At 37.4% G+C, this 21805-nt stretch overlaps 1 protein-coding gene across 1 annotated transcript in view; it reads right to left on the bottom strand.

Annotated features, from left to right (window-relative positions):
* SLCO4C1 (solute carrier organic anion transporter family member 4C1) overlaps positions 1-21805 on the bottom strand; it is a 68609-nt gene that overhangs the window by 26314 nt on the left and 20490 nt on the right. The window contains exon 4 of the mRNA XM_079760832.1: positions 254-436. Within this exon, the coding sequence (XP_079616958.1) occupies positions 254-436 (183 nt within the window). The remainder of the gene's footprint in view (positions 1-253; positions 437-21805) is intronic.

The raw sequence follows: 21805 nt of genomic DNA, 5'->3' as shown, positions 1-21805 counted from the left end.
GCTTGAACGGCACTTCCAGGAAGGCTGGCATGCCCACTATAAGAAATAGTGCAGGGCATTCAACAAAATTCAATGGAAAGACACGTTATGTCAGTAAATAATAATAATAAAAAGCAATATTGCATGTATCTGATAGATACTCTTATGATATTACAACTAATTTTAAATAAGCATATGTTATGCTTTACTTATAAATTTAAACATCAATAAGATGAAATGATACCTAGACATTCATATTACAGAGCAAACTTACCTATATAGAGAGAAGATTTGTGTGTGGGTACAGAGTCATCAAGAAAGGCTGTTCCCAGGGTATAGAGGGGAGTTCCTCCTGCTCCCAGCAACAGTTGTCCCAAGATGAAGACATACAAGAAGTTGGAAAGTGAAGAACTTGAAGAGGTACAACCGGTTCTATTCCTCGCTATTGAGCAAGTATCTTTAGAGAGGGAAAAATAAAATTGTAAACATAAAGAAATTCAGAGAAAGACAAACACCATATGATTTTACTTACATGTAGAATTTAATGAACAAAATAAATTAACAAACATAATAGAAACAGACTCATAGAGACAGAACAGATGGACAGTTTAAAGAGGGGAAGGAGTTGGGGGGCTGGGTGAAAAAGGTGAAGAGATTAAGAAAATAAAATAAAATAAAACTTATGGTGATTATCAGAGGAAAGGGGAAATAGGGGGAAGTAGAAGAGGGCATAAATGGTGACAGAAGGATACTTGATTTGGGGTGGTAAATACGCAAAACAATATACAGATGATGTATTATAGAATTGTACACTTGAAACCTATATAATATTATTAACCAATGTCACCCCAATAAATGCAATAAATGAATACATGAGCACAGAAAAAAATCTATATAAAAAAGAAATCCAGCCAATAATTTAAATACTTATCTTGGAGAAATGGTTGATTCTAGGACTGGGCAAGAATTATACAGGATGAGCCTGGATCATCTCATAGTGCCAACAAGTAAAGAAGTGTTAAAATTATTAACAAACAAACAAAACCCCACAGTGATGGAGGTCTGTCAAAGGGACACATGAGCCAACTGAAAGGATTCTGATAGCCAAAGCTGGAATAATTTAAGCAACAAAATAAAGTAGTTTTGGAATACATATATATCCACACTGAAAATCAAAAGGCTAAATAAACAAACAAATATGAGAAAGAAAGACAAGTCTTTAGTTCAGAAGCATGTCTCGTTATTTATGTCAATAGTCTACCTTCAAAGAGGTGGAGCATAACACCCCACTTCGAAAGTGTGGGTGCACATAGTGACTTTCTTCCAAAGAGTATGTATGGAAGGCAAGAACAAAAAGAGTGACTTCGCAGTGTATTAACCTGAAAAACAGTGCCTCAGTCAGGTGACCAAGATCATCATCAAGAGTGATAAGTGATGTTGAGAGTGTATACCCTTGACATGATGTGATGAAAATGGCATTTTGCCTGTGTGGTCCTCTCCTAAAAAACTCATAACCCCAGTCTAATCACCAGGTAAAGCCCAGTTGAAGGCTATTCTACATCTGACTAGCACTTCTCAAAACTGCCAAGGTCATCGGAAAAAAAGGGAAATATCTGAGAAATCATCATAGCCAAGAGAAGCCAATTGAGCATGACAATTAAATGTTACACAGTACCCTGGATCAGATCCTGGAACAGAAAAGAACATTAGATAAAAATTAAGGAAATGTGAATAATGTATGCACTTCAGTTAATAATTATAAACATTAATGGATGATATATCAACAGTTCATTAATCATAAGAAATGTAGCATATAACGTTAATAATAGGGGGAAATGGAAACTATATACTATCTTCACAATTTTTCTGTAAACCTAAAATTGTTCTAAAAGTCAAGTTTAAAGTACAGAATAAAACAACCCATTATAAATACAGGCTTAAACTTTCATAAAAATTAATAGTAAATAAATAAATAATGAAAATATATAACAGCAATTTTAATTAAGCAGATTCCACCAGAAGATGCAAGAATAAACAGAAAAAGTTAGAACAACAGAATTTAATTTTCATCTTTCTCAGTCCAAGAGCACAAATTGTTAAAAATAGGCAAGGAAAGAGAAAACCTGAACAATACAATTAGTAACATTGAATTTAGGAAAGCATGTCAAATTCCATTCTCTGATAAAATTGTGCCTTCCATTTTTAGGTCCCATGGACAAGTCTAAGAAACACTAACCAAAATATTACAATGCAAAAATATCTATATACATTCCAAAGACTAAATGACAATAAAATCTATGATCAAAATAAAACAAAACTAGAAACTTCTAGGCCCTTCTATCTAAAATTCAAAAAAATTTAAAACTATTAAATTATTCTTAGGTCAAAAAAAATTTGGAATTACAAAGTTTCTCAAAATGATTCTAGAAATAATGCAAATCAAAAATTATATGGTAAAACTACTATAATAGTTACAAGAAAACATCTTATTCAAACAGAAAAAAACACACCAAAAATAATGAAATCAAAATTTAAAATATGTAAAAATAAATTACACATTAATGAGCTGCTCCCAACACTACCACCACTGCAGCTAGATAAGGTTATTATAGAAAATCTATAGAGAAAATAACATGCAAAAGAATACCTAAAAAAACAATACTGAAAGAGGCAAGCGATTAAGAGGCCTCCCTAATTTAAAAAAAAAAGTAACAAATAAACAGAAATCTGATTAATGGAATAAAAATATTATAATTAACATAAAGTTATTTGAAATAATCAGTAAAATATGCCAGTAGCTAAAATAATGAAAAAGAAGAAATTATATATGTATACAAATAATACATGAAAAAAGGAAATAAACTCTAAAGAGATGAAAATTTTTAAAAATCACAAGAGATTACTTAAAGCAGATTTCTAGCAAATAAATTTGAAAATCTAAAATGATTAATTCTCAAGCCCATAGTTCAGAGATGAATTTTACCAATCTTGTAAATATTTAATAATAATGACAATAATCATATTATTATACTACTTAATGCTACTTAAAACTATTCCAGAACATAGAAAAAGGGTTAAAAAGTACCAAAATGTTTTTATGAATTGAATACAAATTGACACCAAAATGTTTTTATGAATTGAATACAAATTGACACCAGCATGTGAACAAACGAAAAATACAGTAGGACTTTATATGTATATTTAATTTCAGAGAGGAAGGGGGAGAGAGATAGAAACATCAATGATGAGAGAATCATTGATTGGATGCCTCTTGGATGCCCCCTACTAGGAATACAGCCAGCAAGCCCGGCACGTGCCCTGACCAGGAATTGAACTGTGACTTCTTGGTTCATGGGTTGACTCGACCACTTAGCCACACCAGCCAGGCTCCTCTTCAACTTTTCAATAATGTATTAGAGGGAAAGAGAAAGGAACTAGAGGCTTACGAATTGGAAATAAAGAGGTAAAGCTATCTCAATTTGCAGAAGTTATAATTGTCTTTCTGGAACACTGAAAACAATAAATGAAGAAACTACTAAAAACAATAAGAGAATTTATGAAAGCAGTAAAATATAAAATTAACATACCAAAAAAATCAGTAGGCTTCATATGCCCAAGTTAGATGAAAATGTTGTTACAGAACGTCCAACAATAAGACAATCCCTTATAAAGTTACTGGATTTTCAAGATGAAGAAAAACTTATTTGAACAGTCAGGGAAACAGTCACACTATGCAGATGGAAATGAAAACCACTTAGCTGACATCAGACTTCTCTACAGCAATACTAATCCCATAAAGAAGTAAAGGAATGGCAAAAGTAACCAGTGAAAGATAATATGACTCACAATGTTATGTTCCAACAGTCATAGAAACATAAAGGCAAATGACAAATATTTAAATATATTTAAAATCTCATGAAATTAACTTCTCTTGGAAGAACAAAAACTATTAACTAGAAAGTGCGTTTCAGAGATGCCATGGGGACCTGAAAACCATACATCACAAGTAATATTAAATAACTTATTACATTGCATCTGTTAAAAACATCTTTAAGAATAGCTAGATTTACCTATTATGTAAACTATGTGGTATTATTTGCTGAGGAAACTATTTGAACCTAGAATTTCAACTTCTAATGGGGAATAATAAAATATCTGAAAATAATACTTGTATCACCAATTTAAAAACATCTGATTTGACAATATAACACAAGAGGGAGCTCCTCTGTTGTGTATGAACATGGAGTGTTGTTAATAATAAAACTGAGGCATAGAACTTCACTTAATGAACAAACTAGTGACCTCTCTGGCCTACTAACATGGATGGGAACTAAAGACAAAAAAGGCAAAATAAAATCTACATAGAAAAATATTTAGCAGTTAAAATATCAAGCTCAGCTCAACCCTCATCCCCACTCAGAGGCCCTCAGCCTCCTCCTCCCCAGGCATTTTCCTTCAAATCTTTGGAAATTTAAAGGGGCTATGTTTTCTTCAGGGCTCATTCTGCTGCCTTCAGTACAGCAGGATGCTGCTGTCTGAGATGACATTCCACACCCCCAACAAGTTTTGTGACAGTATTTTCAGGAAGTATCCATACCTCCTGAGAAGTAGGATAGTTTTCTGGGGAACCGGGTCTGCCTCATTGCCTGCACCAGGTACTTTGAGGTGGCTAACTTTAATCAAAAACAGTCTCTTTTGCAACAGCATGGATGGAACTGGAGAGCATTATGCTAAGTGAAATAAGCCAGTCAGAGAAAGATAAATATCGCATGATCTCACTCATTTATGGAATATAATGAACAACATAAACTGATGAACAAAAATAGATCCAGAGACAGAGAAACATCGATCAGACCGTCAAACCTCAGAGGGAAGGTAGGGGAGGGTGGGAGTAAGGGGGAGAGATCAACCAAAGGACTTGTATGCATGCATATAAGCCTAAACAATGGACACAGACAACAGGGGGGTGAGGGCATGAGTGGGGGGGGGGGGGGATTTGAGGGGTAATGGGGGAATAAGGACACATGTAACACCTTAATCAATAAAGAAATTTTTTTTTTAAAGTCTCTTTCTCCCTTCCCAGGGAGTGACTATAATTTTCTCCCCCTGGCTCTACTTCCCATCTTCTAACCACTGCAAAGCAATCTATAGATTCAACATAATTCCTATTAAAATACCAACAGCTTATTTCACAAATCTAGCATAAATATTCCAAAAATTTATATGGAACCAAAAAAAAACCCAATAGTATCAGCAATCTTGAGAAAAAAAAATAAAGTTGAAGGGATCACAATATCTATATCAAAGTATACTACAAGGCCACTATAATCAAAACAGCCTGGAAGAGGCACATATATATATACATGCAAACATATACACACACACATATACTGTATAGTTCAATGGAATAGACCAGAGAACCCCAAAATCAACACACACTTTCATGATCAATTAATATTTGACAAAGGAGGCAAGAGCATACAATGGAGTAAAGACAGTCTCTTCAGTAAACGGTGTTGGAAAAACTGGACAACTACATGCAAAAAAAGGAGGAGGAGGAGGAGGAGGAGGAGGAGGAGGAGGAGGAGGAGAAAATAGACCACCATCCTACATCATACACAAGAATAAACTCAAAATTTGTAAAAGACATAAATGTATGTCGCCTAACTGTAAAAATCCTAGAAGAAAACATAGGCAGTAAAATTTCAGACATCTCTCATAGCAATATTTTTGCTGATGTATCTCCTATGGCAAGGCAAACAAAGGACAAAATAAACAAAAATTGGACCACACCAAACTAAAAAGCTTGCACAGCAAAAGAAACCATCAAGAAAATGAAAAGGGAACCCATGGTATGGGAGAACACATTCGCCAATGATACATCTGATAAGGGATTAATTTCCAAAATACATAAAAAAACTTACACAATTCAATACCAGAAAGACAAATAATCTGGTTTTAAAAATGGGCAAAGGACCTGAATAGATACTTCCAAAGAGGATATACAGAAGGCCAGTAGATACATGTCACCAATCTTCAGAGAGATGCAAATTAAAACCACAATGAAATACTCCTCACACCTGCCAGAATGGCTACCATCAATAAATCAACAAACAAGTGCTGGTGAGGATGTGGGGCAAAGGAAACCCTAGTGCACTGTGGGGGAGCATGCAGACTGATGTAGTCACTGTGAAAAACAGTATTGGAACTACCTTTTGAGTCAGCAATCCCACTTCTGGGAATATATCCTAAGAATCATGAAACAACAATTAGAAAGAATATATGTACCCCGATGTTCATAGCAGCGTTACTCACAATAGCTAAGATACAGAAACAGCCCAAGTGCCCATGAGTGGATAATAAAGCTGTGGTACATTTATACCATGGAATACCATGCAGCAGTAAAAAAGAAAGATCTCTTACCCTTTGAGACAGCATGTAGGGACCTGGAGAGTATTATGCTAAGTAAAATAAGCCAGTCAGAGAAAGACAAGTATCACATGATCTCATTTATATGTGGAATCTAATGGATAAAATAAACTGATGAACAAAACAGAATCAGAGACATGGATACATGGAATAAACTGACAGCTTTTGGGGGGAACCGGAGGGCTGAATGTAAGAAGGTGAAGGGATTTGCCAAAAAACATATATACATAACACAAAGACACAGAAAACAGTATGCTGATAGCCAGAGGAAAAGGGTGATGGAGGGTATGTGGAGGTGGGCAAAGGAGAGGAAAATGGGAATGGAAAAAGACTTTGCTTGGGGCAATGGGCTCTCAATGCAGTGTGAAGATGATGTCTTATTGAGCTATACACTTGAAACCTGTATGGTTTTGCGAAACAATGTTACCACAATAAATTCAATTACTAAAATTAAATTAAGATTTTAAATTTTTAAAAAGAATACTTAAGAAGCAGTCTGTAGTGCAGAACAAGGCTCATAAGTCAAATACACTTGTAGTGTATCCATGACAAATTATTTAAATGAATAATAATTAAAAAAAAAAGAACAACAGCAAATGTTAATAAAGGTGGCCAAAGGAGATTGTATGTACACATAAGTGAAGTACATAAGGGGAAGAAAAACTAACATAAATGAATAAAGTACTGAAATATGTAATTTCAGAAAACATCCTTAATATTTAAAGTATGTCTATAAACCCATATACAGTACTTCAATATGCATAAGTGGGTGTCAGGGAAAGATGACATTAACAGCCATAACTAAGACATAGCTTAGTATGGACTTTCAAGAGATAGTTAATTGCATAGACATATGGACTACTGAGACTACTGCATTCTTTTTAGAGTACCAGCAGTATGCTGTATATCAAGTATCACAAGCACTTCTAAATGACTTCAGAATACACAGGTGAACAGAGGCTATTGAGTTCTTAAGTAATGTAAGAATGGGATAAGAAATTCTAAAAAAGGCAATGATCAAATTATGGAAGTACAAAGGAAAAATATTGAAGCTACGAATATAAATAGCACCTTCTGAAAAATAACCCATTAACCTTGAACTACAATAAAATATATCCTACTTTACACATTGCATTGTTCACGAGGAAAAAAAAAAAAACTATACAAATATTGTTAGACTCATGGTGCTTCTCAATACTCAAAGCTTTCACATACATTTCCCAGTCTAACCTTTATAACTTTCTGCAAACATTTAATAAATGAAGAAACTAGAAACCCAAAGTCACATTGTGCAACACAAACAAATAATCTGATTCCTATTCTTCTGGTCCCCCAATGTATTCACCATGAGCTTTAAGCTACAATAATTTAATAAGTTGAACCATCCTCTAAAAGGGTATAAAGCAAGATTTCCCCAAATATATTTTATGAAACCCCTAGGCTTCTGAGAATTTTCATGAACAAAAGGGTTTGAAACGAAGGGTCCTTATGACTTTTAGCTTTAAATCCTAGCTCTAGAAATCACATCTTCCTCCCCCTCTCCCGTAGCAGGATAAAGAAAACTTCTTATTCTAAGCTATGTTTCAGCTCCTGAGCCCTAAGATAGAATGACCTCTTGGCTGCTTTCTCATGAGAGGGAACAAGGGACACAGGAACAGACCTCAGAGCTGTTCTCAACACCTGAAGAAATGATTCAGCCCCATCATCTCACCTCTGACCAATCAGCTCCCAACGGGACCCCAAACCCCTAATCCACAGTGTCCTGTCATATTGCCCTATGCAATCTGTAACCTATGTGCCATCAGGGACTTCAGGCTTTTGAGCATAAGCTTCCTGTTCTCCTTCATGGCGCCATTATAATAAAATAACCAATATTTCTCCAATTCTTATTGTCTAATGTTTGGTTCTGCTAGCAATGGGAGAACAAACTCTTTCTGTTTGTTTGTTTGTTTATTTATTTACTAGGGGCCTGGTGCACGAAATTCATGCACTGGGGGGGGGGGGCCCTCAGCCCAACCTGCCCCCTCTCACATACTGAGAGCCCTCAGGAGATGTCCTACTGATGGCTTAGGCCCGATCCCCACGGGAAGCGGGCCTAAGCCACAGTCTGGCCTCCCTTTGTGGGAGGCAACCACGCTGATCAGGGGAAGGCAGCAGCCCCATCACCCCGCTGCTGCAGCCACGGCCAGTCACCACAGCCACCAAGGTGTTTTCATCAACACAGACTCCAGTCCCTTCACCAAGAAAAAATGACAACTTTCTTTAGGCATTTTCAAGATGTGTCTTTCATAAGATATGCATTTCTTTCTTTCATTTTTTTTTTTATCCTCGCCTAAGGATATGTTTCCATTGACTTTTAGAGAATGTGGAAGAGAAAGGGAAAGACAGAGAGAAACATCAAAGTGAGAGGAACACTTTGATTGGTTGCCTCCTGCATGAGCCCTGATCTGGGCCCCGGCCAGGGAGGAGCCTGCAACCTAGGTAAATGCCCTTGATCAGAATCAACCCAGACCCTGCTGTGGGCAGGCCGAGGCTCTATCCACTGAGTCAAACCAGCTAGGGCAGGATATGACATTTCTTAGCCCTCCAGCAGCGGACCTTCGTTTTTTCTCCAGAAGTGAGGTGGAAAAACCCTAGATCATCTTTTTGGATTCTTATTACCCAAGTTACTAAGAATATTACCAGTGGCATACAGGAAGCTTAGCCAATGTGCAGTCAGAAAAGGTGTTTCCTCTATAGTTCACACCAATCACCGGCTATGCCCTGCCCAGGCCTAAAGCCTCTGGCCAAAGCTTTAGGCCTGGGAAGGGGACCTCCAGCTCCCTGCAATCCACCACAGGAGCAGACCCCCAGTTGCCTACAATTCATCGCAGGCTCCCCGCTGGTGCCCAAGGCCAGAAAAGCCTCCAGCGGATGGTTTCCTGGTGGGCGTGGCTTGTTGGTGTAGCAGAGTGATGGTTAATTTGCATATTACTCTTTTATTAGGTAGGATTTACTAGAGGCCCAGTGCACAAATTTGTACACAGGTGGGGTCCAGCCAGCCCACCCCGATGGGGGCCATCGGGCTGGGCCGGCAGCGGGGAGGGGCCGTGGGTGGTTGGCCGGGGTAAGGGGGGACCAATTGGGAGCAGGGCTGGCCAGGTGGGGGGCCAATAGGGACCCGGATCAAGCCAGTTGGCTGCTACAGTGTGCATCATAGCCACCAGTCGTTCCAGGCATTCTGCCTTTCTGGTCGCTGGGCTTTTAAATATATAGATTTATTTATTTATTTGACAATTGAGAGAAACAGAGAGAGAGAGAGAGAGAGAGAGAGAGAGATCAATTTGTTGTTCATCTATTTGTACATTCATTGGTTGATTCCTTTATGTGCCCTGACCAAGGACCAAACTGCAACAGTGACTATCTGAACAATGCTGTAACCAATTGAGCTTCCCAGACAGAGTTTTCTGTTCTGTAACTAGTTCTATGGTCAAATTAGTTTGCAAAACACTGTATTCTATTACTGCACCTCTCCTCTTACAGAGTAATATGCATGCATTTATATGTAGTAGGACAAAGTTTTACATACTATCGATCATATAGTTGTTACCTTTTTTCTCCATTAATGTCTATCATCTCACAGAACCAGTGCTCTATAAAACACAATTTTGAAAAATACTTGTCTGAAGTATGACAAAGGTATCAAGTAGAGCAAAACAATCCTGGGCAATAAAATTTTTAAAATTTAATCCTTGAATAGATAGACTTAAATCATAGAGAGTTAGTCTTATCAATCAATGATCACTTAATGATTCCTACTGTCAAGATTTAGGATTTTCTCTTTTCACTTTCTCCCTTACTATTCTCTCTCCTTTAGAATAAACATCCACTACCATGGATGTAGAAACTATGAAGATGACTACAAATCTCAAAGTTGAATTTCCAGTATCTCTTATGATCTAGAGCTTCATTTTCAAATGCCAAATGTCTACCTCTAAAACAAACTCACTCTCTTTCTCACAAAACCTAATTCTCTGATTTTCTAATATGTTTATAACATCCATTTTCTAATCAAGTTTAAAACATAAAAATCCTTCAATAGCATATTCCTTGTTTATAATGACCACACCACATGCTTTTCCTATTGAAATTTTACCTTGTTCAAGCCCAGCTCAAATTCCACTTCTTATTAAAAGTTTTCCCCTGAATTGCCCAAAGGGAATTCTTCTTTCAGTGACTATAAACCACGTTTTAATTGCCTGTATGACTCACCAGGTTCTTGCTTATCATGCCTAACTTATCTCTTATCTTCACATATCTCAATAGCAATAATTATAGTAATATTTACTGAGTGCTTATCTTAAGCAAGGTCATTCACTGGTATGCATTATCTAATCCCCAGAAATATCCTATGAAGGAGGTACAATTACTTTCCTCATTTTACAGACCAGTGAAGTTGGGATTAGATTAACTCCTACAATAGCTCTAAGATTTAAGAGGCTAAGCTTTTAACAGATTCAACTCATGATTAATGGTGACATAAAGTAAAACTATATCAGTTGCTTAAATAACCTGGGATATAAATTCAAAACATTTCTATAAGGGTTTCTATCAAGATAAAATAAAGAGACAAAAGCTTTTGACATAGATTGAACAGTCAATCTCCTTTATCTTCTTGAAAATGCAAACTCATGACCTAACCAACAATTTGAAAATCTCTTAAAATAAAAATATTGACCATAAGTGATATAAAATTTGAATGAAGCCATAATTCTGGAATAAGCTAAAGTGAGAATCAAAAGTCTACCTCTGAAATCAACCTATCTGAAATTATTTTTCTAGAGAATTTGTATTAAAGCTCAATAAAAAACAATCAATTCTTGACTTAAACTGTCTCAATACAGAAAATAAAATAAAACGTTCCAAACTTGTTATAATAGCCTTAGCACACGCCTGGCCTGGTTGCTCTGTTGAAGTATCATCTCATGCACCAAAAAGGTTGCAGGTTCGATTCCCCATTGAGGTATATGATTCCTGGTCAGGCATATATCTAGGTGGCAGGTCCAAACCCCAGTCAGGGTGTGTACAAGAGGCCACATCCAGATTTTAGGTTTGATTCCCTGATCTAGATGCATATGGGAGTCATCAAATGGATGTTTTTGACATTGAGGTTTTTCTCTCTCGCTCCCTTCCTCTAAAATCAATAAAACATATCCTCAGGTGAGGATTAAAAATATATGTATATTAGCAAAATTTCATTTCAAAACAGCAGTCATTTATGAGAAGGAACTTTACATATTTTTAAAAGATGAAAGTTAAAATATGTGTATGGATATTTTTATGTATCAATTAAGGCTGCAGTAGGACACAAACAAAAGAAATAACTAAAGCAAATTAAACATTTTTTAATGAATGTAGATTTTTTAAAAATATTTTTTATTGATTTCAAAGAGGAAGGGAGAGGGAGAGAGAGATAGAAACATGAATGATGAGAGAGAATGACTGACTGCTGTCTCCACATGCCCCACACTGAACCGAGCCCACAAGCCAGACATGTGCCCTGGTCTGGAATCAGACCGTGACTTCCTGGTACACAGGTCAACACTCAGCCACACTGCCGGGCTATGAAGTAGACTTTTTAACAAAGGCAGAGTTCAGAGAACAAACAGTGAGGGCTACTACCACTGGACAGTTACCGGAGCCCTGAAAGTTCTACAGCTGTAAGGGGCAACCTCTATGAGCTGTGGCCTGAGGTAGAAGCACATAGCAACTTTTGCAACATGTCTGGTGGGGAGCAAATGAGGGAAATAAACACTACAATCTCTTCTCAACATGCAAACTCCCTTTCACTGAACTCAGCTGGAAACCAGGGGGCAAATGTGCTGGGGCCATATGGTCCATGGGACTTCTGTGAAATGATAAAACAGGTGACAAATAATGAATGGCAGATCTGGGGGCATAAACAGAGATTATCCAGCACTGCCCAATATTTCCTTTGGTACCTTTGCACCCACTTTTATCTTCATCCAGATGAAAAATGTATCTCCAACACAAGAAATCCACAAAAACCTATCAGTGAAATATCATCCTGGGCAACACCAATCCAGTTATTCTCCCATCTGAACCCAACACTGAGATGTTAGCCACCAGTGGACGCCATATAAGTGGTAGAGGAAAACAAGGGCAGTAGGACAACTAACAAGTTCTTCCTTCTGCAGCTGGTCAGAAAGCCTGTGCTGACAATCATTATTTATTTTCCTATCAAGCAGGTCATGTTCCCTTTACTTGACAGGCGCCCCAGCTGGTCTGGGATTTTATGTTGCCTTTACAAGTCTTCAGCTGTTCTATCACTATTGGTTGCTGCAGTTTTCCTTTTAACAAATACTACGGGGTGTGGGCGTGTTAAGAGGCATCCAAATGCATTCACTCAGTCCAAAATGCATGTTCTTTGTCAATATATAAAAGCAACCCAACTTCCTCTTGTTAACTAGGATCTCTCACGTGTGCCAGTTCAGTGACCATCTCTTCCTGATTATTTTGCATGAAGAGATGAAAAATGATCAGAGAACAATGTCAGCTTTGATTCTAAGGGAATAAGGACTATGTTGCCTGATAGAAGCATTCATACTTTGGGGACTAGGACTCCACAAGACCAAGGCAGGAAGCAAAATATTCATAAATAAATGTTTAGGTACAGTAGTAGGAGACACCAATCCATGGAATATACACTTATCTCAGGAGGATAAATCGCAACCAGGATAGATATATTTTGGTGGCCCTGGGGTATACTGGTTGCTCTGGGGAATGCTGCAATACCAGGAGCTCTCAGGACTGGCCCCTACAGTTTGTAATCAAGCAATGAATCTGCAGTGGAGGTGGAGGTAATTAGAACAGCCTTAAAGAGGGAAAGGGCATGTTTTTTTGTGTGTGTGGTTTTTTTTGTTTTTTTTTTTTTTTACCTCTGGCTTAGCTTCTTTTTATGCTATACGGCCACCTTTAACCTGGGACAATTATATAAGCACCACAGTGGCCAGGGAAAAACACTGATTGACGTTCACTGGACAGACCATCTTTTCTTCCTGATTGAGAGCCTTTTCCACAAAGAATGCCCTCAAGTGAGCATTAACAAGTGGCAAAAATATCTTTGTATTCTGGGTCCATGCCAAAAGGCACACTACACATCTCTTAGCTGGAACTCCTTATACTTTGTAAATAACTTTCATTTTAGTTTTTCCCAAGCTTCTGACCAGCCAGCTTATATATTGTGTGGTTCATGAATCAATATAAATCTGTACCTTAATCCTCTCCTCTCCTATCAAAGGGAATTTCCACTTATCACTGCCTTTTAGGGAAATGCTTAATTATGGCTGTTACTTAAGAGCTGTCCACTTCTGGTGGGTGCCAACATACCTTACATACCCTCTGTAAACCAGGCTATACTTCTTCTTCCTCTAAGAGCCAGACACAGGGAACTCTGAGGTCCTTATAATGAAGTCATCTAGGTTTTTTTTAGTAAGGCCATGTTAACTTCTGCCTACAATGATAACTTTTCTGCATTTGAAGAGAGAATTGCAAGGCAATAAAAATAAGTAGCCGTAGTCTGAGATAGCTGCCTAAATAGCTACTTGTGCTTTCCAAACCTACCTGTACCTAAGATTTCATTTAACAATGAGGGGTACCTCACACATCTAATATGATGATTTGTTATAGTAGATAGCACATACCTCATGATCGGAGTTCAGATCACGGGGTGTTCATAATCAGGTTTAATCTAACAAACCAGTATCAAGGAGCAAGCCAAGAGTTTCTTTTCAAAAGGAGAATAGTGTAGGCAGAAGGATGATCTTACTACAAAAACTCAGGGTTCTCACTTGATAGTGCCATGCAGACTTGCCAGAGGCTTCCTTCATCCTCCCTGCCTTTATCACTGTCTGTATCTGCTCCAAGAACTTCATCTTGTTCCAGCCTTATGTATTACCTGGTAAATATTCTGGAGCAATGTACACAAGTGTGGTAGATGATATCTCCTAAACCCTAAGCCCTGTGCAAGTGCAGAGTATACAAGACGCAAAGTGGAAGCTCTGACATGGCCCAAGCCACCCGACCACTAAAAGCTTAACTGTTATGGTATGACTCTTATTAAAGTTTTTGTGGTGTATCTCCTATCTTCTGGCACACACATGCTTTATTATGGCAACTAAAATACTTCAACTCACCAAGTCCAATTAGCTTAATACCTTCACTATAGAGTCTAGCATGATCATGGTACCTCTAGACTAGAGTTTCACAACGTTGACAATATTGACATTTGGGGCCAGATAATTCTTTTTTTTTTTTTTTTGGGGGGGGGGGGGCTCTCCTATGCCTTATAGGATATTTACCAGTGTCTCTGGCCTCTACCAACTAGATGACAGTAGTGCCCTTCACCCTAATCATAACAATAAAAAAGTATCTCTAGAAGTGAAAAATTATCCCCAGTTGAGAACCACTGCTCCAGACCATCTTATGATAAAGAACAAGAGGATGTATGAAATACTGAGATAAGATAGTGATAATGCACTCTTGTTCCTCCACAGAAAAGCAAATTATCTAGACTGTCTTTGCAGTTGAGAAGGGAAAGAAAACATTTGCTAGATCAACAACCATAGATTAGGTGTCAGGGTCTGTGCTGACTTGCTCCTGAAGAGGGAAGTTCCAAATGTGGAACCATAGCTGTAATTAGTATACCACCTGATTATGTTTACAATGATCTAAAGTCATTTTCTATTACTTTATTCTGCATCTGCACCAAATACATAAAAAAAGAGAGAGTGTAGTAGGAATCACCACCCCTATGTCTTTCAAATATTTAATGGTATCACTAAGCTCCATAATTCCCTTATTGGTTTACTATCTCATACAGGGGGTTCTACTTAGTTCTTCCTTCAATAATATCTCTTATTCCACAAGTCAGGAAAACAATGTGGGGATTCTGCCAGCTGGTATACCTATATCCTTTCTACATCCTCAGACTAGGAAAATAACTACATGATGGATCCACTAGAAATAGAGTAGTCTTGGGCCACCTTTATTATTGGAACTCCTTAAGTCCTCATTTTACAAGAGGACCATGGAAGTATTCTAGAGTTCCAGAGATCAGATCAGCTCAAAGTCATTATCGAATTACCACCAATGAGTTTGAATACTACACTTTCCCCTCAAACTTGGGATAAAAGGTGTCAGGAGAGGTTTAGGGGAAGAGAAACATTATATACTCCTGGCTGTGTTGTAAAGTTCTTTACAGAGATTTATCTTCCCTACCTATATATATAAAAGCCTAATATGTGGGAGTTTGACCGGGAGACCGATCACTTGCTATGACTTGCGCTGACCACCAGGGGGTGGCACGGAATGAAGGAGGCCCCGGCCAGCAGCCAGAAGGCCCTGATTGGCCCTGATCCCTGGCCAGACCTAGGGACCTTACCCATGCATGAATTTTGTGCACCAGGCCTCTAGTCAATAATAAATTTACTTAGGCCTAGAACTGGTTTAAGTGTTGTAAAACCCCACCATACTGATTAACCCTACCAGACCACTGTACCGATTTTTCGGTAATTTTCGAATCTCTGGTGACTCCTAATTTTCAGTACTTTGCCTAGACCTATTTTCTACAATGTCTCCAAGTTCCATCTTATTCTAACCACTTGTTTGCATGTAACTAACATTTTTCTCTATCATGTTGATTTTTTCTCTTTAATGCTCAGGAGCCCAGGTATGGGAGACAGTTAGGTTCAGGGCCTCAGGTCTGGTAGGTTTAAGATGAGGTTCCTGCCCATAACACTTTGAGTCTTCCCACTTATGTCAATTCAATCTCTGGAACTTGTTTGAATAATTGAGCCAAGCTTTCCTTTAAAGGTTAGCATAGCCACTTAGTTTCTATCCTCCCAGGATCTGAATGGGCAAATGAAAACTATCCAGTACAATGTATATCCCATAGGTCTTTTTTAATTTGTGGTGGGGGAGAGGGGAATCCAGAAGATACGAATACAAGATTAAATTAAATTTTATAGCAAAAAGCCATAAGTTTTAATTCAATTTAGTAAACATTTGCAGGGTAGCTAATATAAACCAGGCATTTTAGCTCCCCCAGCCCAATGCCCCAGGCCTCCTCAGCCACGACCAGGCAACTAGCCAGCCCTCCAGGGCTCCCCAAGCACATACGAGCCAGCATTGGGCATAAGCAATCTTACACAGAAGTCACTACTATACAAGGACACTCCTTCAAGATTAGCTATTTCGTCTAATTCACAGTAACAAACACAGAATGTCACACAAAATGAGAAGACAAATACATGAAAGGACAAGAAAAAAAGCCCTAATGAAACAAAAATAAGTAATTTTCCTGATAAAAAGTTAAAGTAATAGTTATAAAGATGCTCACCAAACTTGGGAGAACAATAGGGAAACTCAGTGAGAAATTTTACATAGTGTTAGAAAATAAAATAAAGAATCAATCAGAGCTAAGGAAGAATTTGAAATTAACCCTTTGCACTCGCTTGCTTTTTTTCATTGAGCTGCTACCGATGCTAACCGTGTCGAGTCACACTCGACATCCGAGTGCAAAAGATTAAAAATGTACTAGAAGGAATCAACAGCAAATTAGAAAATACAGAAGAACAGATTAGTGACCTGGAAAACAAAATAGTGGAAATAACCCAATCAAAACAGTAAAGAGAAAGGGAAATTTTTTTTATAATGAGGATAGTTTAACAGACTTCTGGTACAACATCAAGCATACTAACATTCACATTATAGGAAACACATAATGAAGAGAGAGACAAAGGGAGACAAAAAGCTTACTTAAAGAAATTATGACAGAAAGCTTTCCTTACCTGGGGAAGAAAAAATACATCCAAGTCCAGGAAACACAGGAAGTTCCAAACAAGATAAATCCAAAGAGACCCACCAAGATATATTGTAATTAAAATAACAAAAGTTTAAGACAAAGAGAGAATCTTGAAGGCAGCAAGAGATATCAAGTAGTCACACACAAGGGAAATGCCAAAAGGCTAATTTGTGACAGAGAAACCATAAAACTCTTAGAAGAAAACATAAGCAGTAGACTCTTTACATCAGTCTTAGCAATAATTTTTTGGATACATCTCCCCAAGCAAGGGCAACAACAGCAAAAATAAATCAATGGGGCTACATCAAACTAAAAAGCTTTTGTATAGCAAAGGAAACTATCAACACAACAAAAATACAACCTACTGAATCGGAGGATATATTTGCAAATGGCATATCTAATAAGGAATAAATAAATAAAATATATTAATATATATTAGATGTAGATCAAAAAAAGAACTACCATACAACATAGCAATTCCACTTGTGAGTATTTAGCCAAAGAATAAAAAGAAAAAGAATAAGTTGGCAAAATATGATTACCTCTATGTTCATTGCAGCATTATTTACAATAGCCAAGATATACCTAAGTGTCCATCGATAGACAAATAGATAAAAAATATGTGATACATACACACCACACACACCATATAATATTAGAATATGATTCAACAATAAAAAAGAATGAAATCTTGCCATTTGCGACAACATGGATGGACCTAGAGAGTATCATCCTAAGTGAAATAAATCAGACAAAATAGTCCATGCAAATGGAAATGAAAAAAAAAATCTGGGGTAGCAATACTCATATCTGACAAAATAGACTTCAAAACAAGGCCAAAAAGAGGCAAAGAACATCACTACATAATACTAAAGGTAATGATCCAATAAGAAAATATAACCTTTGTGAACGTATATGTATCCAACATAGGAGCACCTAAATATATTTTAAAAAACTCTTAGAGGACATTATGGGAGAGCTCAATAGCAATACAGTCATAGGAGGGAACTTGAACACCCTACTGACATCACGGATAGATCTTCCAGACAAAAACTCAACAAGGAAACAGCCACCTTAAACGACACACTGGATCAGATGAATTTAATTGATAATTACAGAACATTTCATCCCAAAGCAGCAGAATAGACAATCTCCTCAAGTGTACAAGGAACATTCTCAAAGTTAGACCACATGTTAGGATAGAAAATAAGTCTTTACAAATTCAAGAAGACTGAAATCATATCAAGCATCTTCTCAGATCACAATGGCCTAAAACCAGAAATCAACTACAATAAAAAAAACTCAAAAACATCCAAACACATAGAGGCTAAAAAGCATGATATTAAGCAATGAATGAATTACCAATGAGATCAAGGAAGAGATGAAAAACTTCCTGGAAACAAACGAAAATGAACACACAACTACCTAAAATCTCTGGGAAAGGGCGAAAGCAGACCTGAGAAGGAAGTTCATAGCACTACAGGCCTACCTCAAAAAACAAGAAAAATTTCTAATAAACTATCTAACCCTACAACTAAAAGCATTAGAAAGAGAAAAAGAAAATCTCAGAGTAAGCAGAGGGAAAGGAAATAGAGACTAAAAAATAATACAAAAGATCAATGAAAACATGAGCTGGTTCTTTGAAAAGATGAACAACATTGATGAACCTTTAGCCAAACTTAACAAGAAACAGAGAGATAACTCTAATAAATAAAATCAGAAATGAAAGAAGAGAAGTAACATCTGACATGCCAGAAATAAAAAGATTGTAAGAAAATACTATGAATAACTATATACTAACAAATTGGACAGCCAGGACAAAATGGACAAATTCCTAGAAACATATAATCTTCCAAAACTCAATCAGGAATAATCAGAAAACATGAATAGGCTGATAACAACTAATGAAATTGAAGCAGTAATAGAAAAAACTCCCAGCAAACAGATGGCTTCACAGGCAAGTTTACCAAGCATTCAAAGAAGTAACACCTATCCTCCTAAACTATTCCAAAAAAATAAGGAGAGAAGACTTCCAAGCTCTTTTTATGAGACCAGCATTATCCTAACTCCAAAACCAGATGAAGTCACTACAAAGAAAGAAAATTGCAAGCCAATATCCCTGATGAACATAAATGCTAAAATCCTCAACAAAATATTAGCAAATCGGATCCAGCAATAAATTAAAAAGATCATATTCCATGGCCAAGTGGGATTTATTCTGGGAATGCAAGACTGTTACAATATTCACAAATAAATAAACATGATACATCACATTAAAAAGAAGGATAAAAATCACATGATCGTATCAATAGATACAGAAAAAGCATTTGACAAAATCCAGCACCCATTTATGATGAAAACTCTCAGCAAAGTGGGAATAGAGGAATGATATCTGAACACAATAAAGGCCATATATAAAAAACCTACAGCCAACATTATACTCAATGGGCTAAAACTAAAAGTGTTTCCCTTAAGATCAGGAACAAGACAGGGATGTCCACTTTCACCACTCTTATTCAATATAGTACTGGATAGCCATAGCGATCAGAAAAAGAGGAAGACATAAAAGGCATCCAATTTGCAAAGGAGGAAGTAAAACTTGTCATTACAGATGACATGATATTGTACATAGAAAACCCTAAAGAATACACTACCAAAAAACTGCTAATAAATAAATTTGGCAAAGAAGGAGGATAAAAAATTAATGCCAAGAAACTGAAGGCATTTTTATATACCAATAATGAACTCTTAGAAATAGAAACTAAAAAATCAATCCCATATACCATTACAACAACAATCTATTTATATAAAAGCCTAAGGGACTGTCTGACCGGTCAACCTTCCAACTGGTAGCTATGACACACAATGACCACCAGGGGGGCAGATGCTCCAAACGGTAGCTATGACACACACTGACCACCAGGGGGCAGACGTTCAACACAGGAGCTGCTGAGTTGTGGTGACTTGGCAGCTGCGGTTCTCGGGTGATGCACCAGGAACCAGAGAGGAGGGAGCCCAATTCCAAGGTGCGTAACCCGAAAACCGCCCTCTTGCAATTCAGGACCCCTCTGGGGATGTCGGAGAGCCAGTTTCAGCCAGATCTCCACAGGCCAGGCTGAGGGACCCCACCTGCCAGAGGGACACCGCTCACTCTGTAGATGCCCTTTGAGCCCCAGTGCCGCCCCAGATGCAGCTGGCCAGGGAGGGACCGTGGGAGGTTGTCTCAAGGTTGTGTCAGGCCCATCTCGTCCATCCAGCCCCACCATCCACCTTCTAATTAATTTCCTTTCAATGTGCACGAATCCGTGCACTGGGACACTAGTAAATAAATAAGATACCTGGGAATAAACTTAATAAAAGCAGTAACACACCTGCACACAGAAAACTATAGTCATTAAAAAAGGAAATAGAAGAAGATACAAACCAGTGGAAGCATATACCATGTTCATGGATTGGAAGAATTAACATCATTAAAATGTACATACTACCCAAAGCAATCTACAAGTTCAATGCAATCCATGTTTCAGACCTAGGAAAAAATATTCAAAAAATTTATATGGAACCAAAAAGACCCTGAATAGCCTCAGCAATCTTGAGAAAGAAGAACAAAGTTGGAGGGATCACAATACCATATATCCAACTATACTACAAAGCTATTGTAACTGAAACAGCCTGGTACTGACATAAGAACAGGCATGTATATCAACTGAACAGAATAGACACACCAGAACTCGACCGATGCCACTATGGTCAATAAATATTTGACAAAGGAGGCAAGAGCATACAAAGAAGTCAAACAGTCTCTTTAATAAATAGTGTTGGGAAAACTGGACAGGTACATGCAAAAAAGAAAAGAGACCACCATCTTACACCATACACAAGAATAAACTCAAAATGGATTAAAGACTTAAAAGTAAGTCATGAAACCATAAAAATCCTAGAAGAAAACATAGGCAGTAAAATTTCAGACATCTCACATAACAGTATTTTCACCCATACATCTCCTAAGGTAAGAGAAACAAAGGACAACATAAACAAATGGGACCACATCAAAATAAAAAGCAAAAGAAACCCCCAACAAAATGAGAAGGGAACCCAAGGTATGGGAGAACATATACACCAATGATACTTCTGGTATGGGGTTATTTCCAAAATACTAGTATATGAAGAATTCATACAACTCAACACCAAGAAGACAAACAATCCAATTAAAAAATGGGCTGAGGACCTGAATAGATACTTCTCCAAAGAGGACATACAGATCACCAATAGACATATGAAAAAATGCTCAATGTCACTAATCATCAGAGAGATGCAAATTAAAACCACAATAAGGTATCACCTCACACCTGTCAGAATGTCTACCATCAATAAATTAACAAACAAGTGCTGGCAAGGATGTGGAGAAAAGGGAATCCTAGTACACTGGTGGTGGGAATACAGACTGGTGCAGCCATTATAGAAAACAGTATGGAGTTTCCTCAAAACCTTAAAAATGGAACTGTCTTTTGACCCAGCATTTCACTTTTGGGA

Source organism: Cnephaeus nilssonii (genome assembly GCF_951640355.1).
Source record: "Cnephaeus nilssonii genome assembly, chromosome: 2".
Classification (NCBI taxonomy): Eukaryota; Metazoa; Chordata; class Mammalia; order Chiroptera; family Vespertilionidae; genus Cnephaeus; species Cnephaeus nilssonii.
This window is presented reverse-complemented; position numbering and strand designations above follow the sequence as displayed.